Source organism: Trichomonas vaginalis, chromosome VI (assembly GCF_026262505.1).
Source record: "Trichomonas vaginalis G3 chromosome VI, whole genome shotgun sequence".
NCBI lineage: Eukaryota > Parabasalia > Trichomonadida > Trichomonadidae > Trichomonas > Trichomonas vaginalis.
In genome coordinates this window covers 2,834,086-2,860,729 of record NC_067208.1, presented here as the reverse complement: position 1 = coordinate 2,860,729, position 26,644 = coordinate 2,834,086, and the positions used below count along the sequence as shown (strand labels likewise).

The following is a 26,644-nucleotide window of genomic DNA, read 5'->3' as shown; positions in this document are numbered from 1 at the left end:
TTAGACTGTAGTGCGAAAGATGAAACAAATGAACAGTATCTTTATGAAATGCAGGACATTATTGACCATTTACCTAAACTACCTGAAATTCAGCATCAAAAACTAACTATTCCTGAATTCGATGAAATAGAAGTGAAACCAACTGACTCAGTAGAAATAAAGAAGTTCATTCGAAAGGTAAACTATGAGTTTCTAGGATTTCATTGCAACCATAAGGTTATGGACAAAGATTGCGACATGGTATATAAGAATGTTTCTGACATATATAAATCCGGGGAGTTTAAGACCTACGATAACTTTGTTTCGTTAGTTGCTGAATGTGTATGGCAGATAAGAGATAAAGATAGAAGAGGTAAAATATGGAACGAACAGATAAGACCAACTGCTTTTGAGTTAAAGAAAACCATTGACGCCTTAGTTGTTTTAGCAGGTAAGGTTTCAGAATATAACGCAAAAATGAATCCGCAATGTTCTAAATGTAAAGCAGCAATTAGGAAATATAACTACTCCGTCAAAGAGATAGAAAGAATGCGAAACGACTATGCTGACTTAAAGAAAGAAGTAGAGAAACCAGCAGAAGATAAAATGGACATGTTAGCATTTCTGAACAAAAACTATCCAACAGTAGAAGATTTCCTTCTATCTGACGTCAAGAAGAAATATAAAGAGACTTTCGGCATTGTTAAAACTTTTGATATCCTCAGCGAAGAAATAGAAGCTACGAAATTGTTTAGGATTTCAAATATACATCGTACAATTCATGTAAAACGCTTATAAAATAACTAGGGTGAGAAAACAGGTGAAAAAACAGGTGACATCTCACCTCTTCACCTAAACATTATTTTTACTGAATTTAGCAACAAAATTCTGAGTAAAATAATTTTTAGGGCTTGTGTCAAACCGTTGAGTTTTCACAAAATTTAAAAAAATAACGTTTACCATGTGAAACGTTTATAAAATAACTAGGGTGAGAAAACAGGTGAAAAAACAGGTGAGATGTCACCTCTTCACCTAAATTATATTTTAGGTCAAAGCTTCCACGAGAGAAAAGATTCCTCATTCGCTAAGGATTCCAAAAATGAAAAAATCATTGATTTCGGCTGAGAAAAAACAGAAAAAACAGCAAAACCCTTCTTCCACGGGAACAAAGAAATAAAGAAGAAATAAAGTAAATTTTTATTTATTCCCGTGGAAGATAGAGCACTTTTATGACACTTTTTATTCACGACAAACAAGACAAACAAAGAAAATAAGAAAATACGGCGCTGTCGCGGTTCGAACCACAGACCCTGACCCCTCCATAACACCACCTTAGACCACTGTGCTACGTAGCCTGTCGACATAAGATTTTATAAATTGCATATTTGACGTAAATTTATTTCCATCTAGCTTCCCACCGCATAAGATATTCATACGTGTTTGTAAGACATTCATTAAAATTCTTTTCTATTGCATCTAATCTTGCGTTATTTTTTTCAATAACTTGTCTGTATTCTTCATCATCTCCAGCAGTGTTTGGGTCTTCACGTTTAAAATATTCATTGTTAACCAATTTTTTATCTACAAATTTTATTAGTGTTTGATTCACTTCGTTATGATAATGGTCATATTCTTTCAATACGTAAGTGAAGACAAAATGCGTCGTACCTTCAATCTTAAAGCTTAAAGAACTTTCAACACAGTTTTGAGGGTCTGTCAGTGCGTCAATGAGATAGTATTCGAAGTCAGTCAATAATCTTTTTAAAGTCATTTCATACAGGATAAAATTTAATGTTGTGAAGAAATAGTGTTTATCTCAGAAAAAATAACGCTAATTTTATTTTTATTTATTTTTTTTATTTTGTATGTAAAGACAGTAATGTCAACATCAGAGAACACAACAACTGCTATCGTTCATGAAGCCATTAATGAAGAATACGAATACATACAGTATAACAAACAATTGAGACTCATTCGTTCTGTCAAAGACGACATGTACCAAATGCAAAGTATAATGAACGCTCTTCGTTCTACAAAGCAAGCATATCATTGGTTTGAAAACCAACAGACAAAAGAACTTTTAGAAGAATTTCCTCATATGATTGCTTCCCTCGGAAAACCGAGGGAAGAGATTCCGTACGAAAATCGCAAGAATTTGGCACCTGGTTTGAAAGGTTATTATGTTCATAGACTTTTAGTAAACGCTGTAGCAATGTGGGCTTCACCTCGTTATGCTTGTTATATTTTCATGATGTTAGATGAACTATATAAAGCAGAACGCGAACAGATGGAAAAGAAACTTCAAGCAAAAGATGAAGTCATTGAAGCAAAAGACAAAAGCATTCAGAAAAGAATACCACGTTCGGTACCAAAAGGAAAGGAAAAGAGTTATAAGTATATGATTTACGCTGAAGAGATGGAAAATGAAGAAGACAGAGATATGGTTATGTTGCATTTAGTCAGAAGAAACAACAAAAGCTTTTACGACCTTGCTAAAATATATAAATCTGACAGAAACTGGTTCTATCGTGAAAACTTACCGATTTCAATGACACCGAATGAGCAAATAAAGGAAATTGTCAAAAATACTCTTCCTCAAACACACTATGACATCAAAGGTTGCACAATACTTACCTTCAAAGAAGACTTAACATTACTGAAGGAAAAAATAACAGAGTATTTTGACAACTTCAAAGAGGAAGAATGAAGTCACGACAACATTAACGAAGAAGTCACGACAACATTAACGAAGAGAGAATGAGGTGAAAAAACAGGTGACATCTCACCTCTTCACCAAAAATATATTTTTGCTTAAATAGCTTCAGGGTCAATTTCTTCAACCATTTCACTTCCTTCGTCAATGTCAATTGAAGCTTCTTCAACCTTTGGTAAGAATTTCTGTATAACATCTTTGTTCGTTATTGTCTTCAGAGATGAAGGATAATATTTCACATTTGTTTCACCCTTCTTATATTCTTTCTGTTCGGAAAGATTCATAGCAATACTGAAGAAGTCAATGTTGGAGTTCTTTATAACAGTATAATGAGTATCTTTGACATTCACGAAGAAACCCTTTTGTTTCAAAACTACTGCTAACTCTTGTGAAGTATAACGTTTGCGGTCAATGACAATAGCTAATGGTCTGACATACTGACCGAACTTAGATTCTTTCACAAACTTCTTGTTAAAGATAACATTAACGTTTGCAGAACCATTGAACTCATTCTTGATGGCAGTAGCGAGAGCATTGTATGAAAAGAACTTGCAATCTTGCATGTGTTTCATTAAAATAAAAATATTAAATTATTTTGAAAAATAACTTTAAAAAATCTAATCTAATTTTTTCAAAAAATATTTTTTATTTCCTACTAAAGATGTATCGGAAGTTGTCTAAGTTAGAACACTCGGAAATAAAACAACTTCTTACAGAAGCTAATATAGATGTTGCAAAGCATTACGCAACAAACAAAAAAGCACTCGCTGACTTCATTAAAGACTATAATGGTGCAATAAGTTATGATAGAATTCATGAGTTCATAAAGCCGCAACGCGGCGAGGACGAAGTCCATGCAAGAGCATTTCCTTTAAATGACATTGCTATTGACTTATATCATAGACGTTCAGTACCTCATGAAGTAAGAAGAGAGATGTTTGACATAACAAATGCAAACGTTGGTGAAACAAGAAGAGCTGTACCTCATGAAGTAAGAAGAGAATGTTTGACATAACAAATGCAAACGTTGGTGAAACACGAAAGAGAGATGACACACTGAAACAACAGAGAAGAGAGATGTTTAAAAGTGCTATAGAACAAGTTCGCAAAGCTAACGATGTCATTCGTTCCATTGACGACAAACCAAAAGAAGGTGAGAGATGGTTAAAGAAAGATGAAGAGAATAGGAAGAGAAATGTGAAGTCAGGCAATAGACTCATTGACTTTAACATCGAAGCTTTAGATGAACCAAACAGAGACTACTTACACAAACATTTCGGTAAGGTTTTCATGAGACTCTTAGAGAAAATTAAAATAAACTCGCAACAGAGATGGATGGTATGTTATAAACTTGGTGGAAAGTATGAATGTTCTACGTTAAACCTCAATAATATTGGAACATTACTACATCAGCTCTTGAAGGAGAACTTTATATCAGAGATAGAAGCAAATGCTGCAGGTATTGTTGAAATGCACTATGACTTCTTCTTGACAAACATAAAGAATCTTACCGAAATAAAGATGTATGATTTAACAGAATATGAAGGCTTAACGATGTCAGATGTAAAGAAAGGCAAACCAAAAAAGAGACCATATAGAGATGAAAGCACACTGACAAATGACCAGAAAGCCATTTTGGAAGCTCTTAAGCAAACAGGAAACCCAGCACTTATAGAAAGCTTTTGGAAAGATAATGGTGAAAAGAAGTTTTATAAGAAGAGAAGCGGTCAGTTCTGGAAGTATCTTTGCACATTACCTATAAATCTTGAACGCTACCAAATCTTCAATGAACTGAACAAAAGAACTGCAACACTTATGACAGAAGACAATTGTTTCGTTTATGCTTGCATTCAGGCTGGAGTAGATGAGAGACTATTGACCACATGAGAGAAGTCATTCGTGTTAGAGACTTTCCTCAAAGTAAAGTACAAGAAATTTCTGACGCAACAGGTATAGCATTTAATGTTACCATTGGTTACTTCAATGACTCAAGACATAATGAAATAAAGAGATACATACCAAAAGAATGTAAAACTGTTCGAACTATTGACTTACTTCTTGTTGAAGACCACTACATGCTAAATGAAAGATTACCAATGACAACATACTTCATTCGAAACTATAAAGAAATTCTCAAAGCTTGTGGTGGAATGAACATTGAGAAACAGATGAAGATTTATACAAAGAGAGAAGATAAATATGTAGTTCGTTATGATAGAACAACACCGTTATGGGATGTTATGAAAACATTGTGGGAGTGCAAATATTTCGAACCTATTTCTTATGGAGAACTTTTCACATATACTACTGACTTATATAAACAGAACCTTGCACCATTTAAAGATTTGACATATGCTCCAAAGTATTGTGTACAACTGAAGAAGAAAGCAGAGTCAAAAGAAGTAAATAAAGCTAAATGTAAATTCATTACCTGAGCACGTTTTCTTTGCTGACTTTGAGTGCAGTACGATGGCTTTCATAAAGCTTTTAACATCTGTTATGACAGTGAAGATGGTTCAGTGAGTGAAAGCATTGGGGTCAGAACTGTGCAACAGAATTTTTGGAACGACTTCCTGACAAGAGTTTAATATATTTCCATAACCTCAGTTATGACATAAACTTCATCTTAAGACACATGACAGAAGTGAAAGGAACTCCCATCATTAAAGGTTCACGAACAATGCAAATAACTGGTTTATATAAAGGACGGGCAATTATTATAAAAGACTCTTACAGTGTTATAAATAAGAAGCTTAAACTATTTCCTGCTATGTTTAACTTACAAACAGGACCGAAAGAAGTATTTCCATATAACTACTACAGCAGTGTTTTGTTAGCAAATGACAACAGAACTGGTGTCATTTCTGAAGCATGTAAGTTTTATCCATGATGCAATACATTCATGAAAAACATAGATTCCATCAAAGGTTGCAGAATAGATGAAACCACTTCGACTTAGAAAATATAGCACATTTTATTGCAAACAAGATGTAAGAATTTTAAGAGAAGGTTTGTTAAGTTCCGCAATGACATATTGAAAGAATTTGATTTAAACGTTTATGACTACGTTAGTATTTGTTCAATTGCTAACAAATTATTTGAGAACAGAGTGTACTTCCCGAATGGAAATTTATATGACCTCTCAAATAAACCAAGAGAATTTATTTCGAGATGCATTCAAGGTGGAAGATGTATGTTGTCAGATAACATTAAACAAAAGAGAAAAGAAACTCATTGCTGATTTCGACGCTGTTTCATTATATCCATCAGCTATAGCAAGACTTTATACTTTAGAAGGTATTCCAAAGGTTATGAAGAAAGAAATGTTAAGCACAGAGTATCTCATGAGACATTTATTCGATGACGACCAAAAGGAACCCATTGGTGAAAAGTTTATGTCTGGCTTCTTTGTTCTCATTAAGATAACAGAGATTGGAATACATAGACACTTTCCTTTAATAGTTTGTGACCCTGAACTAAATCCAGAACTTAACGTTCCAGAAGTTCAAACACTTGCTGTTTAATGTATGTTGACCATATAACATTACAAGACCTCATAAAATATCAAGGTGTCAAATGTGAAGTGTTGCAAGGATACTATTACGATGGAAACAGAGATATGAGAATAAGAGATGAAGTAAAGAAGTTGTTTGAGTTAAGGTTAAAGTATAAGAAAGAAGGAAATCCTTTGCAAGAAAATATAAAGCTCATTCTGAACAGTATTTATGGCAAAACTATTCTATCTCCTATTGAGTCAAAAATAACCATAGTAAATGACAAAGATGCTATAAGATATGCCATCAGAAACTACAACCATATAGTGAAGTTCGAAGGTTTGGATGGTTCAGATAAAACTATTTTCAAGCTAACGAAAAGCATTTGCAGACATTTTAACTTTTGCCCACTTGGTGTTAACATTCTATCTATGTCGAAGAGAATAATGTGTGAAGTATTCTGTACTGCTGAAGACTTAGGAATGGACATCTTTTATAGCGATACCGACAGTATGCATCTCTACAATGAAGATATCCCTCGTTTAGCTGAAGAGTTTGAGAAACGTTATGGAAGAGTTCTCATTGGTAAAAACCTTGGTCAGTTTCATAGTGACTTTGCCGAAATAACACCTGGAAAACAAAGTTTAGCATACAAGTCAATATTTTGTGGAAAGAAGACTTACATAGACTTACTCACTAACGATTTAAATGAAGTTGCATTTCACTGCAGAATGAAAGGCGTGAAGCAAGATGTTATTGCTTTAACCGCTAATGAAATGTTTCCTGACTCTGTTCAGTGTTTCTATGATGAAGATAAAGGTTTAATGGTTCCGCAAGGAAAATTTGACAAAGACTCTGAGTTCAGTGTTATGAAGTTATATAAAGCACTTTATGACGGTCAAGAGATTGGATTTGACTTATGTAAGTCTTCTAGTCCTTGCTTTGCTGAAAAGTTTAACTTCTCAATAACGACTAAAACAAGCTTTATTCGTAAGTTGAAGTTCTGAGGTCATGGGCTTCGCCCTTGCCGCTAGCGGCTTATTTTTGTCAGCAATGAGGTCATGAATGAGGTCATTTATTTTTGTCAGCAATGAGGTCATTCGTGATAAAAATAAAAGTAGCGTAGATTTTACAATACTGCGATGGTAGAGTTTAAGAGTTGTGCTTCAATGTAGAGACAGTCCTTATGGTCTGGAGGTAAGAACACTGGGCAGTTATGGTCATGAGTGGAGAACATGTCTATCCAAAACTCACGATTGAAGCCAGTTAATTTATAGTATTTAGGGTTAGGAAGTGGTGAAGTTCTTGTATGACCAATGAACTCATTTTCAACTCCTTTGGCTATATTAGAGTAAAGTATTGCTTGCTTTCTATCCCAAATGCCAGGTGTTACAATCTTTGAAAATTCATTTTTCCTCGGAAGCATTGCATCATAATTGAAAACATTCTTGAAGTCTTCATTGGATTCAGAGATTTGAAATCTTATACGTAATGGATTTTTTTTCTTTTTAGCTACTTCATTGAATGGCGAGAATACAATGAATTGACAGTCATGAGTTCCATCTTCATTTTCATTAAATTCATAATGAAAGTCTATAAGTTGTGGCTGACTACCTTCTTCTTTCAGTTGTGCAAGAAACTCACGTAAAGGCTGTAAAGTTTGTACTTCAATGTTGAACTTTTTCTCGAACATCTCATTAAATGAAATCATACATTCTTGTAAAGTTGTATCGTCTTTAAAGTATTTGTATATGTGAATGTTTTGGGCGCTTAAAGACTGTTCGTCATTTTCTATCTCGACTTGAAGTATAAAGTCAACCTTTCTGAAAGCACGTGTTATATACATAGATGTTATGCCAATGTACTTCTCTTCATTTATGTTCACAATCCAGTCTGTTGGAAACTTAAACGTTACTCTGTTCCCCTTTATTTTGACGTCAGGGTTTTCACTACTGAACGCAACAGATAAAGGTATTTGTCTATACATTTAATTCGGATAAAAATAAACCATTTACTCTTTCTTCACTTCAGCTTCTTTAGCTTTTGCTTCAGCTTCTTCTCTAGCTTTCTTCGCCAGCAAACGTGGGTTCTTTTGTCTTCCAGCAGCTAATGCAGCTAGTTGTTTTTCACTAAGTTTTCTCTTTGGTCTCTCTGGCTTTTGTTCTTGTTTTTGTTCCTTCAGTTCGGATAAAATTTGCTCGCGAATTTCTTTCTTCAATGCTTCAACATCTATGACCCCTTGGGTCTTGTCCGTAGGGCTTGTCTGAGTCATTTGACTGCAGATAAAAAACAAAATTAAAACTTTAACCGATGTAAAATGAGCTTGTCAAAATCAGAGCGAGAGTCTATTATATTAAATGACGCAAGAGGAATACAACATCCTTTCTATTACGTAAGTCAGAGTAAAGATGGTAAAATATACGTAAGAAAAAGAAAGGTTCCATTAGCGAATGCAGAAAGCGACAACATTAAGGTGTATGGCAAGGGTGAAGTCCACGAAGCCCATATAAAACCTTCTGTTCAAACTGAAAAGTCAATAGAACCAGAAGAAAAGAAGCCAGATGTACTTTCAATAACGAACCAAGAGCTTATTGCAAAGTTCGTGAATTTCATTGAAAAACAAACCGAGTCAAAGAACCCTGACCCGCCAGTGAAAGAAGTTGAGACAAAAGAGAATGTACAGTTCATTGAAAATGTCAAGAAACAACTTCCACCACGAATGCCAAGAAGAAGAGTGAGAATAATGAAGTAAATAGATATTTTTATCCTGAAGTAAATACATGCAGAACGAACAGTTAAACGAATTTACTCCAGCAGAGCATATTCATCAGATTCGCTCATATTTCGATATCATAGACAATGCAGTTCAAATTGGTGACACTAATAGAAAATATTCTGACGCAAAGATTCCATCACAACCTGGAACTGCTAAAGATAACACATGGGTAACATTCAATCTCTCACCTCCTGGTGAAAATATGTTGGACCTTTACAATACATTCATTACGTATAAAATGGAAGGTCAATTTATTGTAGATAAAGAAATTGGTTCAGGTTCCAATAAAACAAACCCACCAGGATTTTGGATTGGTTTCGATGACGCTTTCTATGCAGTTGCTGGATATCAAATCCTTGCAAATGGTCGTATCGTATATTCTCAAGACAACGCAAGAGAAGAAGCATATATAACTTCAAACTCACAAACTACCGAACAAATAAAGAAAGTAGATGTTTTCTCAAAGACTCGACATGAAGATGTATGGAGTCATTCGGGAACATGCAGAACAGGACAAATTGTTAGTGGTCCAATTACAGCAGGAAAATCATTTGATTTTAAGCTTCGTTTAAGAATTCCTGTTAGAAGATTCCTTCCATTAGAAGCTATTCGATTTATTCCAGCTTTTGCAGGAAACATTCAGCTTAAAGTAAAGTTCAGTAGCGACGCCTTACAATGCACATCTATATCTGTAAATGATATCATTGCTTTTTCATCCAACTCTTAAAGTTGCATTTGCTTCAGATTCAAATCCACCGACAAATAAATTTGTTTCCATGGAATGAACCATTCACTATGATAACGAAGGCAGTAGAAGCTAATGGAACAGTTACTATTACAACTGTAACCCAGCAACTATTTCGAACAAAGATGGATTTTAATGAATGTTTCATTCATCCAAAGTCATTCTCTTTAGACCCTAACATTTATACAGAACTTGTAGAACATTATACAAACGAGGCTTTATGTTTTCCTGTTAAAGTTATGGATTGGATTCCTATGGACGGTTCATTCTCAAAGAATACAGATAGTTCAAGTGCAACATTTACAGCAGCTTATACGCCTATTAATGTTAAAAGTATTTGGGCACTATTTAGAAAGAAAGACAACTATTATGTTAATTTTGAGAACCCTAAGTTTAAATATCTTCAGCTTTCCATGGGAGCTTATGGAAATATGCCTGCAGAACCTGAAAAATCATATGGACCTGTATTTTATGAAATGGTTGCGAACGCTTGCAATACAAACAATGATATGATAGGATTTAATGAAGATGTTATGAGGTCATTGGTGGATGATGGTAGTGTGGAACATAAATGGGATAGCTATGACAACACACATTTCTTATGTGGTTTTCCAACAGAAGTGGACTTTTGCTTCCAGCAAGGTCAAACATCTACTGCTCCAATAACATACAAATTGTCTGTTAAAGGACCTATTGAACTAGCAACTGAAAATGTACCAAAGCCACTTATTGGATTTATGAGGGATTGTTGCTTTGCCATTCAGTGCGTCAGGCATCCCAATAATAAGATTAGATGACTATAACTTAGCAACTGACGACAGTGAGGAATAAAGGATGAACGTTTATTTTTAAAGCTTATAAATGAGTTCTTCATCAAGCTCTCGTGAACCTTCACCATCTATGAAACAAACTTTACCAAACGATTATGGAGCACCTATTGAATATTTCTTACGAGCTGCACAATGGCAAAGAGCAGTCTCACCAAGGTTAGGTGTTCCACCAGCTCCTGTCAAAAATAGCATTTGGTCAAGTCCTTATATAAAATATGGTCTCCCACTAGGTTTGCTAGCTACAGCAGGAGCAGTTATGATGTTGAAAAGAAATAAAACAAATGTTGTAAATAATACTGAAGTAGCTGAAGTTAAACAAACTCCAACACCTTCGCCAAAACCAACGCCTTCACAAGCAAAACCTTCAATGACTCATGAACCTATGGAAGTACAAACTCCTGTTCAAAAGTCAACTCCTAAACCGACTCCAACATTTAAACCAGAACCTACTCCTCAAATAAATCGTAAAACTCCTGCGTTTCCTTACTGAAAAATAACGTTATTTTTATTTAATATTAAAATTTTTATTTGATTGAAATGACGACTAAAGTCACTGAAGCAATGAAACAAAAATTTTTGGTAGAATACATTAAATCAGGAGCGGTTCCAGAAGGTTTTTACGTTCATACTATGAAGGATGGTAGAGTTCAGTTTAGAAAGATAAAGCAACCATTAGATAGAGAAGGTATATTAAGGAAGATTAAACTTCATGAGGACAACATTGCTGAACTTAAGAAGAAGTTAGAAGAGTTGGAGAAAGGAAGAGAGTTATAAAGCAATGAATTCAACGGGTGAAAAAAGAGGTGAAAAAAGAGGTGAGATTTCACCACTTCACCTAAATTTATTTTTGTGCTATGTTTTCATACGTGTGGGAGTGGTGATATCATTAATTTTAAATAAATGACAGAACAAAAATATAACATTTCTACTCAGCAGGAATGAGACCCTTACTGACTATGTATTCGTTTAATGCTTGATGAAAACAATGGTACATATTATCGTATGGGTATACACAACGTCTGTTTCCATCGTCGTCGTATATGTAGAGCTCAAATCCAGTCCAACCTTCTTTTGTACAATATGTAGCTTTATTTAAGTATGCATTTATGTAGATAAGGCAATTTTCTTCATCGCTCCAGAAATAATTTTTCGTCATTGTTGAAATAGTTTTCGTTCCTCTGCGACCATAAGGAATGTATGCAATGAACTTTGCGTCATATGGGATTGTAATATATTCAGGGTTTCTTTCATCGTCAATGGGTCTGTCTTTGTTAAAATGCATGTTTCTCAGTTTTACTTGAGTTTTGAATAGTTCACGGAAACGTTCTGGGAAAGAGTCATAGTAAATGTAGTCGGACATGTCTTTGTAATGAAATAAAAAATTTAAAAAAAATAAAAATAAGGTTATTTTTTATTTAGTGAGGACGGTAGTGAATTCGTTAGTGAGTTCGTTAGTGAAGTCGTTAGTGAAATCGTTTATGTGTCAGATGGTTTTGTAAATATTTAAGGTTAAGTTGGTGTTATGGTTCTGTTGTAAAATATACGTTACTGGTTTTGTAAAGTGTCAAAACCGCTAAGTGGTGTACGGAGGCGCGCAGTGCCACAGTACACGACTTAGGGATACTAACTAATGTAACGGCAATATCTGGTTTGTTTGCTGATTCCGTAACATCATGTACAATCTTTTGAAATGTGTCATCGGCATCTTGCTGCTGGAAGTATTGCTTGCCGAGTGTTGTGATGAATTGTGAGCATGAAATTGTGTATTCCTTGTGGCGGTAGTGCAACATCTGATCATAAATTTCGGCAAGTGCTTTCACTGGCGTATATTCGACATCTCCCAAATGCTCCATTACATCTTTTCTGAAAGTATTTACGTAGAACAAAACTTGCAAAACGGCATTGACATGGCAGGTAGCTCCCTCATTATGTAATCCTGGAATTGACATTTTTGTTTCGATGTTGTAGATTGCATTTTGTGTTCTTTTAACAAGTATCTTATCAATCTTTTCATATCCAGCTAGTGGAGATGGAATCTTCATTGGAGTTTCTGGAGTTTGGAGATAAAGATCTTTTGGAACACATCTTGGCTTTGGCATTGGGCTTCCTGAACCATTTGGTTCTAGTGTTGCTGCAGCTTCTTTTTCATCTTTTGGAGTGCAAGGAAAATCGCAGTTATCCTTCTCACTGAGAGGTGTGGAATCGATGTGATAGTTATCTAAAGCAAACAATCCTTGAACAATAAGTGGAAGATTGCCTTTTTCACCACGATATCCTATTGCCAAGACACTCCAATTACTTTTATCGCGTGCAAAGCGGCGTTCGACAATTTGGCGATCATGTGCAATCGCATTATTGCGTTTTGTAACTTCTTCGTCATCACCTCTTTGCATAATGACGGCTGTTGGATGGTATTTCTGAATACCGATGTAACCTCTATCTGCAAGAAGTCCTAATGCAACAGATTCAACTCCACGTTGGACATGTAAAAAATCTGAAGCTCCTGATAAATCAAATACTTTCTTATCGTGAACTGAAGCTAAAAAACTTGTATTCATGTGAATTACCTGTCCTAAAGGATTAACAAGAACTTGAACCTTCATACCATTGCAATGGTTTTTAGCATCCCATGAACTTTTACGCTCAGCAAGATCAAGAGGAACGGTAAAAGGAATAGTAGAGCTATCAACTGCAGCAACACATGTTGGAAAGTTATCGAACTCCTTGTCACAGGGAGAATATTGTTTTGGAATGAATTCAGCAATGAAAATTGGGAACATCCTGTTTGTTGTTTTGTTAATGATTTTGCTGAGGTAACTCTGTTTCAAACTAACAATTCCTGACATTTTTTGCAATGGAAGATAAGTGCAATAGTAAGTTAATGTTAGGAATAACGCATCTAATGGATCACAACCGTTTTTCCGACCGCGTCTGGATAAAAACTCATGCTCGCGAACAACATCAACTAAATACAAGAGTTGATCCAAAGAAAAGTTACAAAGGTCTTTGACATTTAAGATTGGGTGTGCCTCAAGGAATTTTTGTAAGCTAAACTTTCTGACAACTTTAAATTCTTCGGCATTAGCTGGTGCTTGATTTTCATCTTCACTTGCGGGCTCTGATTCATCAAGATAAGCTAAGTGCATTTGCATTCTCACGATTTCCTTGGATCGGGTTTTGGACTTCTGGATATCATCCAAGAACTCGGAATCATCCTTGTACTCCATTAATGAAAGTGATATGAACATTTCTTCTAAGAGTTTTCATTCAATTCATGTTTTTAAGAAGTTAGTGAATTAATTTTCATATCTCAGAAATTCGAAAAATAGTTGTTTAACACAAAAATTGATCAAATGCTTCTCTAATTAAAAAAAAAAAAAAAAAAAAAAAAGGTAGTGGGGCTTCCAGGCACTTCGTGCCTTCTAGCCCTGAAGATGTTTAGTATAAATGAAGTTTTTATTCGGAGGGCTTCCAGCCCATAAGAAATTTTTCCCAAGACCCAAGAGGAGGACCGAACCCCAGCCGACCAGCCGTTGACTTTTTTGTCATGATTTCATCGTAAATGTTTTGTCAAGACTTCTTCGTATATGTTTTGTCGAAACTTCTTCGTAAATGTTTTGTCATGATTTCATCGTAATGAGCGTAAATCCGACAAAAATATATTTTAGGTGAAGAGGTGAGATCTCACCTCTTTTCTCACCTCATGAATTTTCATGAATTTCATCGTAAATGTTTTGTCAAGACTTCTTCGTAAATGTTTTGTCATGACTTCTTCGTATATGTTTTGTCAAGACTTCTTCGTAATGAGCGTAAATCCGACAAAAATATATTTTAGGTGAAGTGGTGAGATCTAACCTCTTTTCTAACCTCTTTTCTAACCTCATGAATTTTCATGAATTTTCATGAATTTTCATGATTTCATCGTAAATGTTTTGTCGAAACTTCTTCATCGTAATGAGCGTAAATGACCCAAAAATATAATTTAGGTGAAGAGGTGAGATCTCACCTCTTTTCTCACCTGTTTTCTCACCTCATGAATTTTCATGAATTTTCATGAATTTTCATGATTTCATCGTAAATGTTTCGACAAAACATAGACAATAAAGTTTTGACAAAACATAGACAAGAAAGTTTTGACAAAACATAGACAAGAAAGTTCATGAGAAATTAGATGAAGAAGACTTGACAAAACATAGACAAGAAAGTTCATGAGAAATTAGATGAAGAAGAACTTGACAAAACATAGACAAGAAAGTTCATGAGAAATTAGATGAAGAAGAACTTGACAAAACATAGACAAGAAAGTTCATGAGAAATTAGATGAAGAAGAACTTGACAAAACATAGACGATGAAGAAGTTTCGACAAAACATTTACGATGAAAGTTCATGAGAAATTAGACAAGAAAGTCTTGACAAAACATAGACAAGAAGAACTTGACAAAACATAGACAAGAAAGTTCATGAGAAATTAGATGAAGAAGAACTTGACAAAACATAGACAAGAAAGTTCATGAGAAATTAGATGAAGAAGTCTCGACAAAACATTGACGATGAAATCTCAACAAAACATAGACAAGAAAGTCTTGACAAAACATAGACAAGAAAGTTTTGACAAAACATTGACGATGAAAGTTCATGAGAAATTAGACAAGAAAGTTTCGACAAAACATTTACGATGAAAGTTCATGAGAAATTAGACAAGAAAGTCTTGACAAAACATAGACAAGAAAATCTTGACAAAACATTTACGATGAAAGTTCATGAGAAATTAGACAAGAAAGTCTTGACAAAACATAGACAAGAAAGTTCATGAGAAATTAGACAAGAAAGTTTTGACAAAACATTTACGAAGAAGTTCATGAGAAATTAGATGAAGAAGAACTTGACAAAACATTTACGATGAAAGTTCATGAGAAATTAGATGAAGAAGAACTTGACAAAACATTTACGATGAAAGTTCATGAGAAATTAGATGAAGAAGAACTTGACAAAACATTTACGATGAAGAAGTTTCGACAAAACATTTACGATGAAATCTCAACAAAACATAGACGAAGAAGTCTCAACAAAACATTTACGATGAAGAAATTCATGAAAATTCATGAGGTGAGAAAAGAGGTGAGAAAAGAGGTGAGATCTCACCTCTTCACCTAAAATATATTTTTGGGTCATTTACGCTCATTACGATGAAGAAGAACTTGACAAAACATAGACAATAAAGTTTTGACAAAACATGGACAAGAAAGTTTTGACAAAACATAGACAAGAAAGTTCATGAGAAATTAGATGAAGAAGAACTTGACAAAACATAGACAAGAAAGTTCATGAGAAATTAGATGAAGAAGTCTCGACAAAACATTGACGATGAAATCTCAACAAAACATAGACAAGAAAGTCTTGACAAAACATAGACAAGAAAGTTTTGACAAAACATTGACGATGAAAGTTCATGAGAAATTAGACAAGAAAGTTTCGACAAAACATTTACGATGAAAGTTCATGAGAAATTAGACAAGAAAGTCTTGACAAAACATAGACAAGAAAATCTTGACAAAACATTTACGATGAAAGTTCATGAGAAATTAGACAAGAAAGTCTTGACAAAACATATACGATGACATTTTGACAAAACATTTACGAAGAAGTCTTGACAAAACATATACGATGAAATCTCAACAAAACATATACGATGAAGTCTTGACAAAACATATACGATGAAATCTCAACAAAACATATACGATGAAGTCTTGACAAAACATATACGATGAAGTCTTGACAAAACATATACGATGAAATCTCAACAAAACATATACGATGAAAGTTTTGACAAAACATTGACGATGAAGAAATTCATGAAAATTCAAGAGGTGAAAAAACAGGTGAGAAAACAGGTGAGATCTCACCTCTTCACCTAAAATATATTTTTGGGTCATTTACACTCATTGACGAAGAAGTCTTGACAAAACATTTACGAAGAAGTCTTGACAAAACATGTACGATGAAGTTTCGACAAAACATAGACAAGAAAGTTCATGAGAAATTAGATGAAGAAGAACTTGACAAAACATAGACAAGAAAGTTCATGAGAAATTAGATGAAGAAGAACTTGACAAAACATAGACAAGAAAGTCTTGACAAAACATAGACAAGAAAGTCTTGACAAAACATAGACGATGAAAGTTTTGACAAAACATAGACAAGAAAGTCTTGACAAAACATGTACGATGAAGTTTCGACAAAACATAGACAAGAAAGTTCATGAGAAATTAGATGAAGAAGAACTTGACAAAACATAGACAAGAAAGTTCATGAGAAATTAGATGAAGAAGAACTTGACAAAACATAGACAAGAAAGTCTTGACAAAACATAGACAAGAAAGTTCATGAGAAATTAGATGAAGAAGAACTTGACAAAACATAGACAAGAAAGTCTTGACAAAACATAGACAAGAAAGTCTTGACAAAACATAGACGATGAAAGTTTTGACAAAACATAGACAAGAAAGTCTTGACAAAACATGTACGATGAAGTTTCGACAAAACATAGACAAGAAAGTTCATGAGAAATTAGATGAAGAAGAACTTGACAAAACATAGACAAGAAAGTTCATGAGAAATTAGATGAAGAAGAACTTGACAAAACATAGACAAGAAAGTCTTGACAAAACATTTACGACGATGAGAAACATTAGATGTAGAAATGTTTTTGTCATGGAGGATGAAAATAAAGTTAAATTCACTGCTCAAGATTTATATGACAAGAAAGCAGACAAAACAGAGCTTCAAACATTAAAGACAGAAATACTTCAAACAGTATATCCTATAGGTTCTATTTATACGTCAATGAACTCTACCAGACCAGAAACAGTTCTGGGTTTTGGAACTTGGACTCAAATAGTCGACAGGTTTTTGTATTGTGCAAACTCTTCAAAGGAAACAGGTGGAAGTAAAACGATTTCAGGTGAAAACTTACCTGCGCACAGTCACTACATAGATTTAAGTACATCTCGAGAAGGTTGGCATAAGCATAGATATTGGGATTGGTCAAGAATGACAAAAGGTAAAGGATATGATGTTAAAGACGACGTTAAGTTTGCTATAGATTGTTACTGGAGTAACACTGAGGGAGGAGGAAACCATACACATCGCGTTACAGGATATACGCAAACAACGGGGCAGAGTAAAGACTACATGCCACCTTACATGACAGTTTACGCATGGTATAGAATTGCTTAGTCGTCATTTTCAACTTCTTTAGCATATTCGTCAGGAGTTGTCTTATATTTGTTAGGAACTGTCTTTGAAAGTATACCACCTTGAACTTTGATAAGTTTGAAACGAGGTCTGACAATAGTAGTTTTATCTTCTGCTTGCAGTCTGTACATTTTGCCATGTTTGCCTAAAACTTCATAATATTCTCTTGTATACTTTCTTCTATTTTTACGAACACGAATGTGAGTACCTGTCGGGTACTTGTTGTCATAGTCAATAGTATTTTCATATGGGTCGCGTTTAGGTATTTCTATTTTTACTTTGTCACCTTTCTTAAGTTTGAAGCCTGGCATTCTTTCTTGTTTGTCTCTTTTGACTAAACTATTAAATATATAGTCTTTCTCTAAGTCGGGGTTGTTTTTCATTTCTTCGGGGGAGTGGTTTCCCAAACCTTTTTGTTTACGGTTATTGTAAATATTTAAAACTTGTCTCATCTTTGCCTGGGAGAAGTGTCTATACTTGTCGTCATATGACATTTCATCTACCTCACCACCTTGTGGTTGGTTTAAGTCTCTTAACATTTTTATACAACCGTCAATGACACCAAGAGCAGAATGGTTTTGGTCGACAATGAAATATTGGTTTACATTTTTTGAACGCAGATAGTTTTTTACATCATCTGATTTGAAAGAACTTTCACAGTCAGACGATAGTTTTGTTGGATGGTATTTGTCAACGAATATTGTCAAAGCTGCTAAGACATCTAAAATATTTTTAGACTGTAATGGTATGGCTTCACAGTATCTTGTGTTTTGACCAACAAATATTAGCCAGTATGGTGGTCCATCTTCTCTATACCTCGGAATGTTTTCCAAGATATCCATAAACCAAGCATTTGGTGTTGAACTGAAGATTTTTATCATGAGTGCTTTTTTTGTTGCCTTAGAAACATAGGGGTCCTTGTTTGGATTCGTCATTTTTTAACCCATAAGAAATGGGTTTATTTGGCGCGTTAGCAGGAGTTGCATCCAGATTTTTACCCGCAGTGGGAACAATAGCCAGAGGTGTATTTGGAGTTGGAAGGAAGATTTTGAGTACATTAGGTATACTTAAAGAGAAAGCACAACCTATTATACAAACTGTACAGAAAGGTTGGGATGTAGCACGAGATGCAACAAATCTTATTCCAAATCCTGAAACAAGAGGAAAAGTTCAAGGATGGATGGACAATGTAGGAAGACAAGCAGGAAACTATTATAACAAAGCAAATGACTACTATAACCAAGCAGGACACTATATGGACCAAGGTGAAAGATTCTTTAACAGAGGATATAACCATGCACAACAGTGGGTAAACAATAACCAACCTCAACCACCTCAAACTTGGGGAATGTAAAGTTTTTTACTGAGATGAAATGAACAATACAGCATTGAGACAAATGGGTTCAAGATGGATTTGTCGGCTTCCAGCAGTTACACAACGTGTTTGTCAAGTTCTTCCTATACCTCAGGAAGTTTTAGACCGACTTAAAAAACAACAACAACCAGTTGAAAACAAACCAAACTAAATTTTTTTACTGAGATGAAATGACCGAAGAAGTTGAAACGGTAGATTTGACACCACAAACAAAAAGTTCAGAACCATTGTCAAAACCTGTCAAAGAACTTACAGATGAAGAGAAAAATTCAATAATAGAAAGTGCCAGGTCTGGAAATACAAACCCTAACTATAAAGTCACTTTTCATAGAAATGGAACGGCTAGTATCTCAAAAAAGAAACAGACTCTCACAAATAAAATATTGAAGTCTGGAGGAGCTTTCGAGACAACAGATGGAAAAGTTTACTTCACTGACCAACAGTTCATTATAGAACATCTCATTGACTTAGAGTCGAAATATTCTAAACTTTACAACAAACACAAAAAGTTGAAAGGAAAACAAAGACAGATGGCATATGATATTTATGAAGATGTTGACGACACAACCATACCTGCAAGTGAGGTAAAGTCAGAGGAACCGAAAAGTGACGAAAAACCGATAGAAGAAGAGAAACCAAAGTTTAGCTTGGAAACTAAACCAAGTCAACCTTCATTAGCTGGTATGGGTTGGCGTCAAAGGCTTATGGTAGCAGGAGGTTATGTAAAGTAAAGGAAAAACATTTTTAAAACAGTATATTTTTATAGAAATGTACGCTGAGTTTGTTGGAGAAGACCGTTGGGAAACTTGTTTGTTAGATGAGAAGTAAAACATTGCATGAAATAAAACATTTTTAAAAAAAATATTTTTTTATTTTATTTGAAATGTACGCTGAGTTTGTCGGAAAAGACCGTTGGGAAACTTGTTTGTTAGATGAGAAATATGAAATTCACTGTTGTGAGTCATTTGAAGTCAGAAACAAAAAGACAAAAAGAGTTTTAAGCGAATGGGAGCAAAATAACGGATATGCTAGGATGAAGATGAGTGGAAAAAACTATTTTAAACATATTGTCATTGCAACTCATTTTATACCGAACCCTAACAATTTACCTTTTGTAGACCATATAAACCATATAAGAAACGACAATAGACTTGAGAACTTACGTTGGGTTACTCGTTCTGAAAACAATAAGAACAAAAGCAAAATTGGAGATATTGTATTCGAATTTGTCGACGAACTAGAAGATGAAGCAATTGAAATTACAGACTATGGCAAGCATACGTTTGAGTTTTACTACTATAGCGAAGAACAAGACTCTTTCTACTTTTATACCGGCGTAAACTATAGAAAATTACAAGTATATTTTACTAAGGCAGGCTATGCTTATGTAAACGCTAGAGATACAGATGGAAAAAACGTTAAAATACTTCTTAACAAATTCAAGAAGCTATATGGCATACCATTTTAAACCATATATTTTTACATATATTAAATGCTTCAGGTTGAAAAACAAAGAACAAAAGTAGCAGATACAAAACCGTTAGACTATATCTTTACAAATGCTGGTAGGACTGTTTCAGATGAGGAAATTTCATCCCGTTCATACAGGTTTGACTATCCAATTCGTTGGCTTCAAAGTCCTTCAGATGCAAAGGCAATAGGATTTAGAAGAGTTTTGTTTTCAAATAGAACTAACGCGTTTATGTTCGCAGTAGATTTTCATGGTCAGTATAAAGGCTCTGATGGTCTAATAGACAAATTTGATGAAATGAGAATCTTTACAGTTCGTTCAGACGAAAGTCTTGAGAAAACTCTAAATGACTTTCAAACTCAAATAAACAAATACTATTGGGAATTTCAAGAAAAATACGATTCTTTACTAAACGGAACGTACTATCTGAAACTAGAATATGACAAGATGAACTCCACCGTTTCATTTCAAAAGATTGAAATTAACCCTCCAAGAGATACAGAGTTTTTATTTTGGGAAGTAGACAAACGTTCTTGGGCACAATTTCTTCGGTTACTAAACCAGAACGAACCATTACCACCTGACGGTCCTTTTAAATTTATACTTCCACCAGCAGATTTGACAGTTTATAGAAACGTGTTTGACCCTCAAAATGTTATATGTCATGCAAGTTTCAGTTCAAGCAACAACAGTTTTCTTTGTATTGGTAAGGACTTTTATGACATTGCTTCTAAATTCTACGAACCACCTAGTAACAGTTTCTCTGACTTTCAAGTTTGGTTCACAACAAACGGTGTGCAGCATATTATTCCATTGTACTATGACTTTTATCTCGAATTGTCTTTCATATACAACTACGGAAAAGTGCTGAAAAAGTACTGAAAAATAAAGTTTAGGTGAAGAGGTGCGATCTCACCTGTTTTCTCACCTCTTTTTTCACCTCTTTTCTCACCCGTTGAATTTTCATGAATTTTGTGCTGAATTCGACAAAAATGAGTTTTTGGTTGAAAAAAGAGGTGGAGCCAAAAGTGGCTCGACCTCAAAACAAGCATTTTGTGAAGAATATACCAACCCGCGGAATTCCGCGGGTTGCTTTTTATACAAAGTTCAACAGGTGAATTTTCATGAATTTCCTTAAGATAGAAAAAAATATATTTTAGGCGACCAGGTCACTCGGTCACTCGGTCACTCGGTCATTTTAACTTCTCTGAAAAAGTGTGACAACATGACATTTTGACAACAACACAGGAAATAGATTTCATCGTATATTTTTTGTTAAGACTTCATCGTAAATGTTTTGTTGAGACTTCATCGTATATGTTTTGTCGAGATTTTTATCGTTGTGGTCCGACGGTTAAGCCACAAACGAATGTCCGACGTCCCACCAAAAAATATTTTTTATTTTTATTGTAAGAACAGTATGACAGTCGAAGCAAAAACGTTCACGAACAAATCTAATGGCGAAACATTCACAAAAGGCACTTACAACGGTATTGAAGTCTTACGTAGAGACATGGATGGTTATATTAACGCAACAAATATGTGTCAGCAGTTTAGGAAGGACTTTAGAAGGTTGTTGGAAAATAAGTCCTGGGAAGAGTATTTTAAGGCATTTTGTGAAGAATATACCAACCCGCGGAAAACAGCGGGTTGCTTTTTATACAAAATTCATGCAGGAATTCCTGATGAAATCAAACAGGTTAGAGGAACGTATGTAGACCCAAGACTTGTAAACTATATAGCAATGTGGGCTTCTCCAAAATATTGTATAGCAGTTGGAAAAATTATGGACTCCATAGACAAGAAAGTTCATGAGAAATTAGATGAAGAAGAACTTGAAGATACAGTAGAGAATGCAAAACCTTTGTTCGAAGAAGAAGTTAGAAAAATGCATGAAAAACAAATAGAACATGAACGTGAGATATGTTCTGGTTATAGAGACTCGCCATACGAACTAGACCAATGGGAACAAGAAGATTTAAAGAGAGAATTTAGAGAATATGAACTCGCTAAAATTTCATTAGAAGCTGCAGAAAAGAAGTTAAAAGCTTGGGGTTGTTTTGTACAAAAATATTGTGAGTAAATGAACCATTTTTCAGTAAAAATATATTTTAGGTGAAGAGGTGAGATCTCACCTCTTTTCTCACCTCTTTTCTCACCTCATGAATTTTCATGAATTTTCCCGAAATAAAAAATAAAGTTAGTTTTTTTAAAAAAATATTTTTTATTTTTATTGTAAGAACATGTTAGCAACAACTTCACCAAACTCGTTAGTCATGAACCCAACTTCAATGTTGGTAGAAATGAAAAGCTTCATTCCTTCTTCATATACTTTCGAAACAGAAATCCAGAAGATAAAGCAAGAACTTCTCCAAGGAGATCTAAACTGTAGTGCGAAAGATGAAACAAATGAACAGTATCTTTATGAAATGCAGGACATTATTGACCATTTGCCTAAACTACCTGAAATCCAACAACAAAAGCTTACTATTCCAGAATTTGAAGAAATTGAAGTCAAACCAACTGACTCAGTAGAAATAAAGAAGTTCATACGTAATGTAAACTATGAGTTTCTTGGATTTCATTGCAACCACAAAGATTGCGACATGGTATATTTCATTGACATATATAAATCTGAAGAATTTAAGACCTACGACAACTTTGTTTCGTTAGTTGCAAAATGTGTATGGCAGATAAGAGATAAAGATAGAAGAGGCAAAGTATGGAACGGACAAATAAAACCCGCAACTTTTGAGTTAAAGAAAACCATTTACGCCTTAGTTGTTTTAGCAGGTAAGGTTTCAATGTACAATGCTAAAATGAACCCACAATGTTCAAAATGTAAAGCAGCAATGAAGAAATATAACTACTCCGTCAAAGAGATAGAACGTATGAGAAACGACTATGCTGACTTAAAGAAAGAAGTAGAGAAACCAGCAGAAGATAAAATGGACATGTTAGCATTTCTGAACAAAAACTATCCAACTGCTGACGATTTCCTTCTATCTGATGTCAAGAAGAAATATAAAGAAACTTTCGGCATTGTTAAAACATTCGATGTACTAAAAGAAGAAATAGAAGCTACAAAACTGTTTAAAGTCATGAACCATCACAACATATACCATGTAAAACGCTTATAAAACTTTATGGTAGAAATATATTTTTGGGTCATTTACGCTCATTACGATGAAATCTTAACAAAACATTTACGAAGAAATCTTAACAAAACATATACGATGAAGAAGTCTTGACAAAACATGTACGAAGAAATTCATGAAAATTCATGAGGTGAGAAAACAGGTGAAAAAACAGGTGAAATCTCACCTCTTCACCTAAAATATATTTTTGCTGAAAAAATGACCAAATTTCATTATATAACCGTTATTTTTTTACGAAGAGAACTTTTGCACTTCGTAAAAAAAATCCCTGAAATCATATCTTTTATACATGAAAATCATGAATTTCCTTAAGATACAAAATAGAAAAATTAACGCTAGTTTTTTTAAAATATTTTTTTTTATTTTGTATGTAAGAACAGGAAATGACAAGCACTGAGTTTGAAACAGTTAGAAAGATAGACAATGACACCAAAGTGGTTAGAATTGGTGATTTAAACGTAAGATACTCAAAGAAATACAACAAATATTCTTTGTCAGACATTTTATCTCCATCTGAAGGAAAGAAAGCACACGACTGGGTTAAAAATGCTTCAACTCAGAAAATTTTGACAAGAAATCCTGAGCTTATGATATCGGTAAGATTCTATGGAACAAGAGCATATCTCATCGACAAAAGTCTTATACCAATAGTTTTGTTATGGTTAGACCCAGTTGTTGGATATAACTTCATAACATATGGTTCGTTCGATACGGAACGTTGCAGTGAAGGCTTACTTTACATCGTTCAGAAACCGAAGGACTTCAATACAAAGAGATATAAGATAGGAAGAACATATAATATAACTCAAAGATATGACTCTACAGTCAATAGAGTCAAGGTTGTGTTCGTTAACGATATGAGAGCTGCTGAAACAGAACTACTTGAAAAGTTTGAGAAAATGTATGGTGCTCCCACGAAAGGTAAAGAAACGTTTGAAGTAGATGAGATCGACAAAGCTATAAAAGTATTTGACGAAGTTGCTGAAAAATACATGTAAAGCGTTTATTTTTGGTCTTTTGTGAAAGTCAAAGACGATATGTACCAAATGCAAAGTATTTTGACAGCATGTTATGCTCCAGACACTAAGCTTCCTAAAGACTGGTTTAGGAACCAAAGCACACAAGAACTTTTGAGTGAAATTTCTCTAGACCGAATTTTTTCGGTCTTGCATAAAACTCATGAAAATCGTGAAGAACAGCGAGTAGGTAAAAAAACCTGGTCGCCAAAACTCTATGAAAATCGTGAAAAATTGCGACCGGTAGAAAACCGCGGGTCGCCAAAACTCTATGAAAATCGTGAAGAACAGCGAGTAGGTAAAAAAACCTGGTCGCCAAAACTCTATGAAAATCGTGAAGAACAGCGACCCAGACTTTTTTCGGGGTCGCCTAAAACTCATGAAAATCGTGAAGAACAGCGAGTAGGTAAAAAATCTTACTCGCCTAAAACTCATGAAAATCGTGAAAATTTGCCAAATGGTTTGAGAGGCTGGTATGTACATAGACTTCTTGTAAATGCTGTTGCAATGTGGGCTTCACCTCTTCACCTAAAATATATTTTTATTGAATTCAGCAACAAAAATCATGAATTTCCTTAAGATAGAAAAAATAAAGTTAGTTTTATTTTTATTTATTTTTTTATTTTGTATATAAGGACAGATATGACAACAACAGAGAACACAACAACAGTTATAGTCCATGAAGCCATAAATGAAGAATATGAGTACATACAATATAACAAACAGTTACGTCTCATTCGTTCGGTCAAAGATGACATGTACCAAATGCAAAGTATTTTGAATGCTCTTCGTTCTACAAAGCAAGCATATCATTGGTTTGAAAACCAGCAGACAAAAGAACTTTTAGAAGAATTTCCTCATATGTTTGCGTTCCTCGAAAAACCGAGGAACGAGATTCCATACGAAAATCGTAAAAATTTGCCAAATGGTTTGAAAGGATATTATGTTCATAGACTTTTAGTAAATGCTGTTGCAATGTGGGCTTCACCTCGCTATGCTTGTTATATTTTCATGATGTTAGATGAAATTCATAGACAAGAACGTGAAGAGATGGAAAACAAGCTTGAAGCAAAAGACAAAAACATACAGAAAAGAATACCACGTTCGGTACCAAAAGGAAAGGAAAAGAACTATAAGTATATGATTTATACTGAAGAGATGGAAAATGAAGAAGACAGAGATATGGTTATGTTGCATTAGTCAGAAGAAACAACAAGAGCTTTTACGACCTTGCTAAGATTTACAAATCTGACAGAAATTGGTTCTATCGCGAAAACTTACCGATTTCAATGACACCAAATGAAGATGTGAAACAAATAGTTCAAGATACGTTACCTCAAACACACTATGATATTAAAGGTTGTACAATTCTTACCTTCAAAGAAGATTTGCCATTGTTAAAGGAAAAAATAACAGAGTATTTTGACAACTTCAAACAAGTAGAGTAGATGAACCATTTATTTTTCAAGCTTGACACCAAAGATGGCTCAGGTAGCTCTATAAGGTAAATTGTCTTGTCAAATCCTTCTGGCATTCCAAGTCCTTCCTTCCGACATTCCAAGTTCTTCCTTCCGACAGGAAAAATTTTTCCCGACAACTGGAAGAACTCTTCCTTCCGACAGGAAAAAAATTTCCTTCCAACAGGAAAAAATTTTCCTTCCAACAGGAAAAAATTTTCCTGTTGTCCGTCCGTAAACCATTCAAATTTTCGAAAATTGAGAACTTTTTGGTCGACCTTCAGGAAAAATTTTTCTTTCCGACAGGAAAAATTTTTCTTTCCGACAGGAAAAGTTTTTCTTTCCGACAGAAAAAGTTTTTCCTTCCAACAGGAA

General features: G+C 34.4%; 17 protein-coding genes and 2 pseudogenes across 19 annotated transcripts, besides 2 other annotated features; 16 read left to right on the top strand and 3 right to left on the bottom strand.

Annotated features, from left to right (window-relative positions):
• Nucleotides 1-12,166: part of a mobile genetic element that runs on past the window's edge.
• Nucleotides 220-777, top strand: TVAGG3_0795880 (organellar and viral DNA polymerase type B; the record flags this gene model as incomplete). The annotated part of the gene is made up of 1 exon (XM_051247141.1): nucleotides 220-777. One exon carries the CDS (start codon nucleotides 220-222, stop codon nucleotides 775-777), a length of 558 nt encoding a protein of 185 aa, XP_051082616.1.
• On the top strand, nucleotides 1,859-2,686 carry TVAGG3_0795870 (KilA, N-terminal/APSES-type HTH, DNA-binding family; the record flags this gene model as incomplete). Its single annotated transcript, XM_051247140.1, has 1 exon — nucleotides 1,859-2,686. The coding sequence occupies one exon, from the start codon at nucleotides 1,859-1,861 to the stop codon at nucleotides 2,684-2,686; it is 828 nt and encodes a 275-aa protein (XP_051082615.1).
• Nucleotides 2,791-3,264, bottom strand: TVAGG3_0795860 (uncharacterized protein; the record flags this gene model as incomplete). Its single annotated transcript, XM_051247139.1, has 1 exon — nucleotides 2,791-3,264. The coding sequence occupies one exon, from the start codon at nucleotides 3,262-3,264 to the stop codon at nucleotides 2,791-2,793; it is 474 nt and encodes a 157-aa protein (XP_051082614.1).
• Nucleotides 3,354-5,080, top strand: TVAGG3_0795850 (annotated as a pseudogene). Its single transcript has one exon. A coding segment is annotated over exon 1 (1,727 nt).
• TVAGG3_0795840 (organellar and viral DNA polymerase type B) lies at nucleotides 6,216-7,193 on the top strand (the record flags this gene model as incomplete). The annotated part of the gene is made up of 1 exon (XM_001294546.1): nucleotides 6,216-7,193. One exon carries the CDS (start codon nucleotides 6,216-6,218, stop codon nucleotides 7,191-7,193), a length of 978 nt encoding a protein of 325 aa, XP_001294547.1.
• TVAGG3_0795830 (uncharacterized protein) lies at nucleotides 7,316-8,173 on the bottom strand (the record flags this gene model as incomplete). The annotated part of the gene is made up of 1 exon (XM_001294547.1): nucleotides 7,316-8,173. One exon carries the CDS (start codon nucleotides 8,171-8,173, stop codon nucleotides 7,316-7,318), a length of 858 nt encoding a protein of 285 aa, XP_001294548.1.
• Nucleotides 8,198-8,458, bottom strand: TVAGG3_0795820 (uncharacterized protein; the record flags this gene model as incomplete). Its single annotated transcript, XM_001294548.1, has 1 exon — nucleotides 8,198-8,458. One exon carries the CDS (start codon nucleotides 8,456-8,458, stop codon nucleotides 8,198-8,200), a length of 261 nt encoding a protein of 86 aa, XP_001294549.1.
• Nucleotides 8,504-8,938, top strand: TVAGG3_0795810 (uncharacterized protein; the record flags this gene model as incomplete). Its single annotated transcript, XM_051247138.1, has 1 exon — nucleotides 8,504-8,938. The coding sequence occupies one exon, from the start codon at nucleotides 8,504-8,506 to the stop codon at nucleotides 8,936-8,938; it is 435 nt and encodes a 144-aa protein (XP_051082613.1).
• On the top strand, nucleotides 10,569-11,027 carry TVAGG3_0795800 (repellent protein 1 family; the record flags this gene model as incomplete). The annotated part of the gene is made up of 1 exon (XM_001299034.1): nucleotides 10,569-11,027. One exon carries the CDS (start codon nucleotides 10,569-10,571, stop codon nucleotides 11,025-11,027), a length of 459 nt encoding a protein of 152 aa, XP_001299035.1.
• Nucleotides 12,167-13,904: 1,738 nt separating the features above from the next.
• Nucleotides 13,905-26,644: part of a mobile genetic element that runs on past the window's edge.
• TVAGG3_0795780 (uncharacterized protein) lies at nucleotides 18,745-19,105 on the top strand (the record flags this gene model as incomplete). Its single annotated transcript, XM_051247137.1, has 1 exon — nucleotides 18,745-19,105. A coding segment is annotated over one exon (361 nt), but the record flags the coding sequence as incomplete, so codon positions are not given.
• TVAGG3_0795770 (uncharacterized protein) lies at nucleotides 19,166-19,318 on the top strand (the record flags this gene model as incomplete). Its single annotated transcript, XM_001298385.1, has 1 exon — nucleotides 19,166-19,318. The coding sequence occupies one exon, from the start codon at nucleotides 19,166-19,168 to the stop codon at nucleotides 19,316-19,318; it is 153 nt and encodes a 50-aa protein (XP_001298386.1).
• On the top strand, nucleotides 19,338-19,898 carry TVAGG3_0795760 (phage tail repeat-like family; the record flags this gene model as incomplete). The annotated part of the gene is made up of 1 exon (XM_051247136.1): nucleotides 19,338-19,898. The coding sequence occupies one exon, from the start codon at nucleotides 19,338-19,340 to the stop codon at nucleotides 19,896-19,898; it is 561 nt and encodes a 186-aa protein (XP_051082611.1).
• TVAGG3_0795750 (HNH endonuclease family) lies at nucleotides 20,051-20,635 on the top strand (the record flags this gene model as incomplete). The annotated part of the gene is made up of 1 exon (XM_051247135.1): nucleotides 20,051-20,635. The coding sequence occupies one exon, from the start codon at nucleotides 20,051-20,053 to the stop codon at nucleotides 20,633-20,635; it is 585 nt and encodes a 194-aa protein (XP_051082610.1).
• TVAGG3_0795740 (uncharacterized protein) lies at nucleotides 20,660-21,520 on the top strand (the record flags this gene model as incomplete). Its single annotated transcript, XM_051247134.1, has 1 exon — nucleotides 20,660-21,520. One exon carries the CDS (start codon nucleotides 20,660-20,662, stop codon nucleotides 21,518-21,520), a length of 861 nt encoding a protein of 286 aa, XP_051082609.1.
• Nucleotides 22,059-22,721, top strand: TVAGG3_0795730 (uncharacterized protein; the record flags this gene model as incomplete). The annotated part of the gene is made up of 1 exon (XM_051247133.1): nucleotides 22,059-22,721. The coding sequence occupies one exon, from the start codon at nucleotides 22,059-22,061 to the stop codon at nucleotides 22,719-22,721; it is 663 nt and encodes a 220-aa protein (XP_051082608.1).
• Nucleotides 22,882-23,778, top strand: TVAGG3_0795720 (organellar and viral DNA polymerase type B; the record flags this gene model as incomplete). Its single annotated transcript, XM_001298051.1, has 1 exon — nucleotides 22,882-23,778. The coding sequence occupies one exon, from the start codon at nucleotides 22,882-22,884 to the stop codon at nucleotides 23,776-23,778; it is 897 nt and encodes a 298-aa protein (XP_001298052.1).
• TVAGG3_0795710 (organellar and viral DNA polymerase type B) lies at nucleotides 24,180-24,794 on the top strand (the record flags this gene model as incomplete). Its single annotated transcript, XM_001298052.1, has 1 exon — nucleotides 24,180-24,794. One exon carries the CDS (start codon nucleotides 24,180-24,182, stop codon nucleotides 24,792-24,794), a length of 615 nt encoding a protein of 204 aa, XP_001298053.1.
• On the top strand, nucleotides 24,834-25,391 carry TVAGG3_0795700 (KilA, N-terminal/APSES-type HTH, DNA-binding family; the record flags this gene model as incomplete). Its single annotated transcript, XM_001298053.1, has 1 exon — nucleotides 24,834-25,391. One exon carries the CDS (start codon nucleotides 24,834-24,836, stop codon nucleotides 25,389-25,391), a length of 558 nt encoding a protein of 185 aa, XP_001298054.1.
• Nucleotides 25,594-26,012, top strand: TVAGG3_0795690 (annotated as a pseudogene). The gene has a single exon. A coding segment is annotated over exon 1 (419 nt).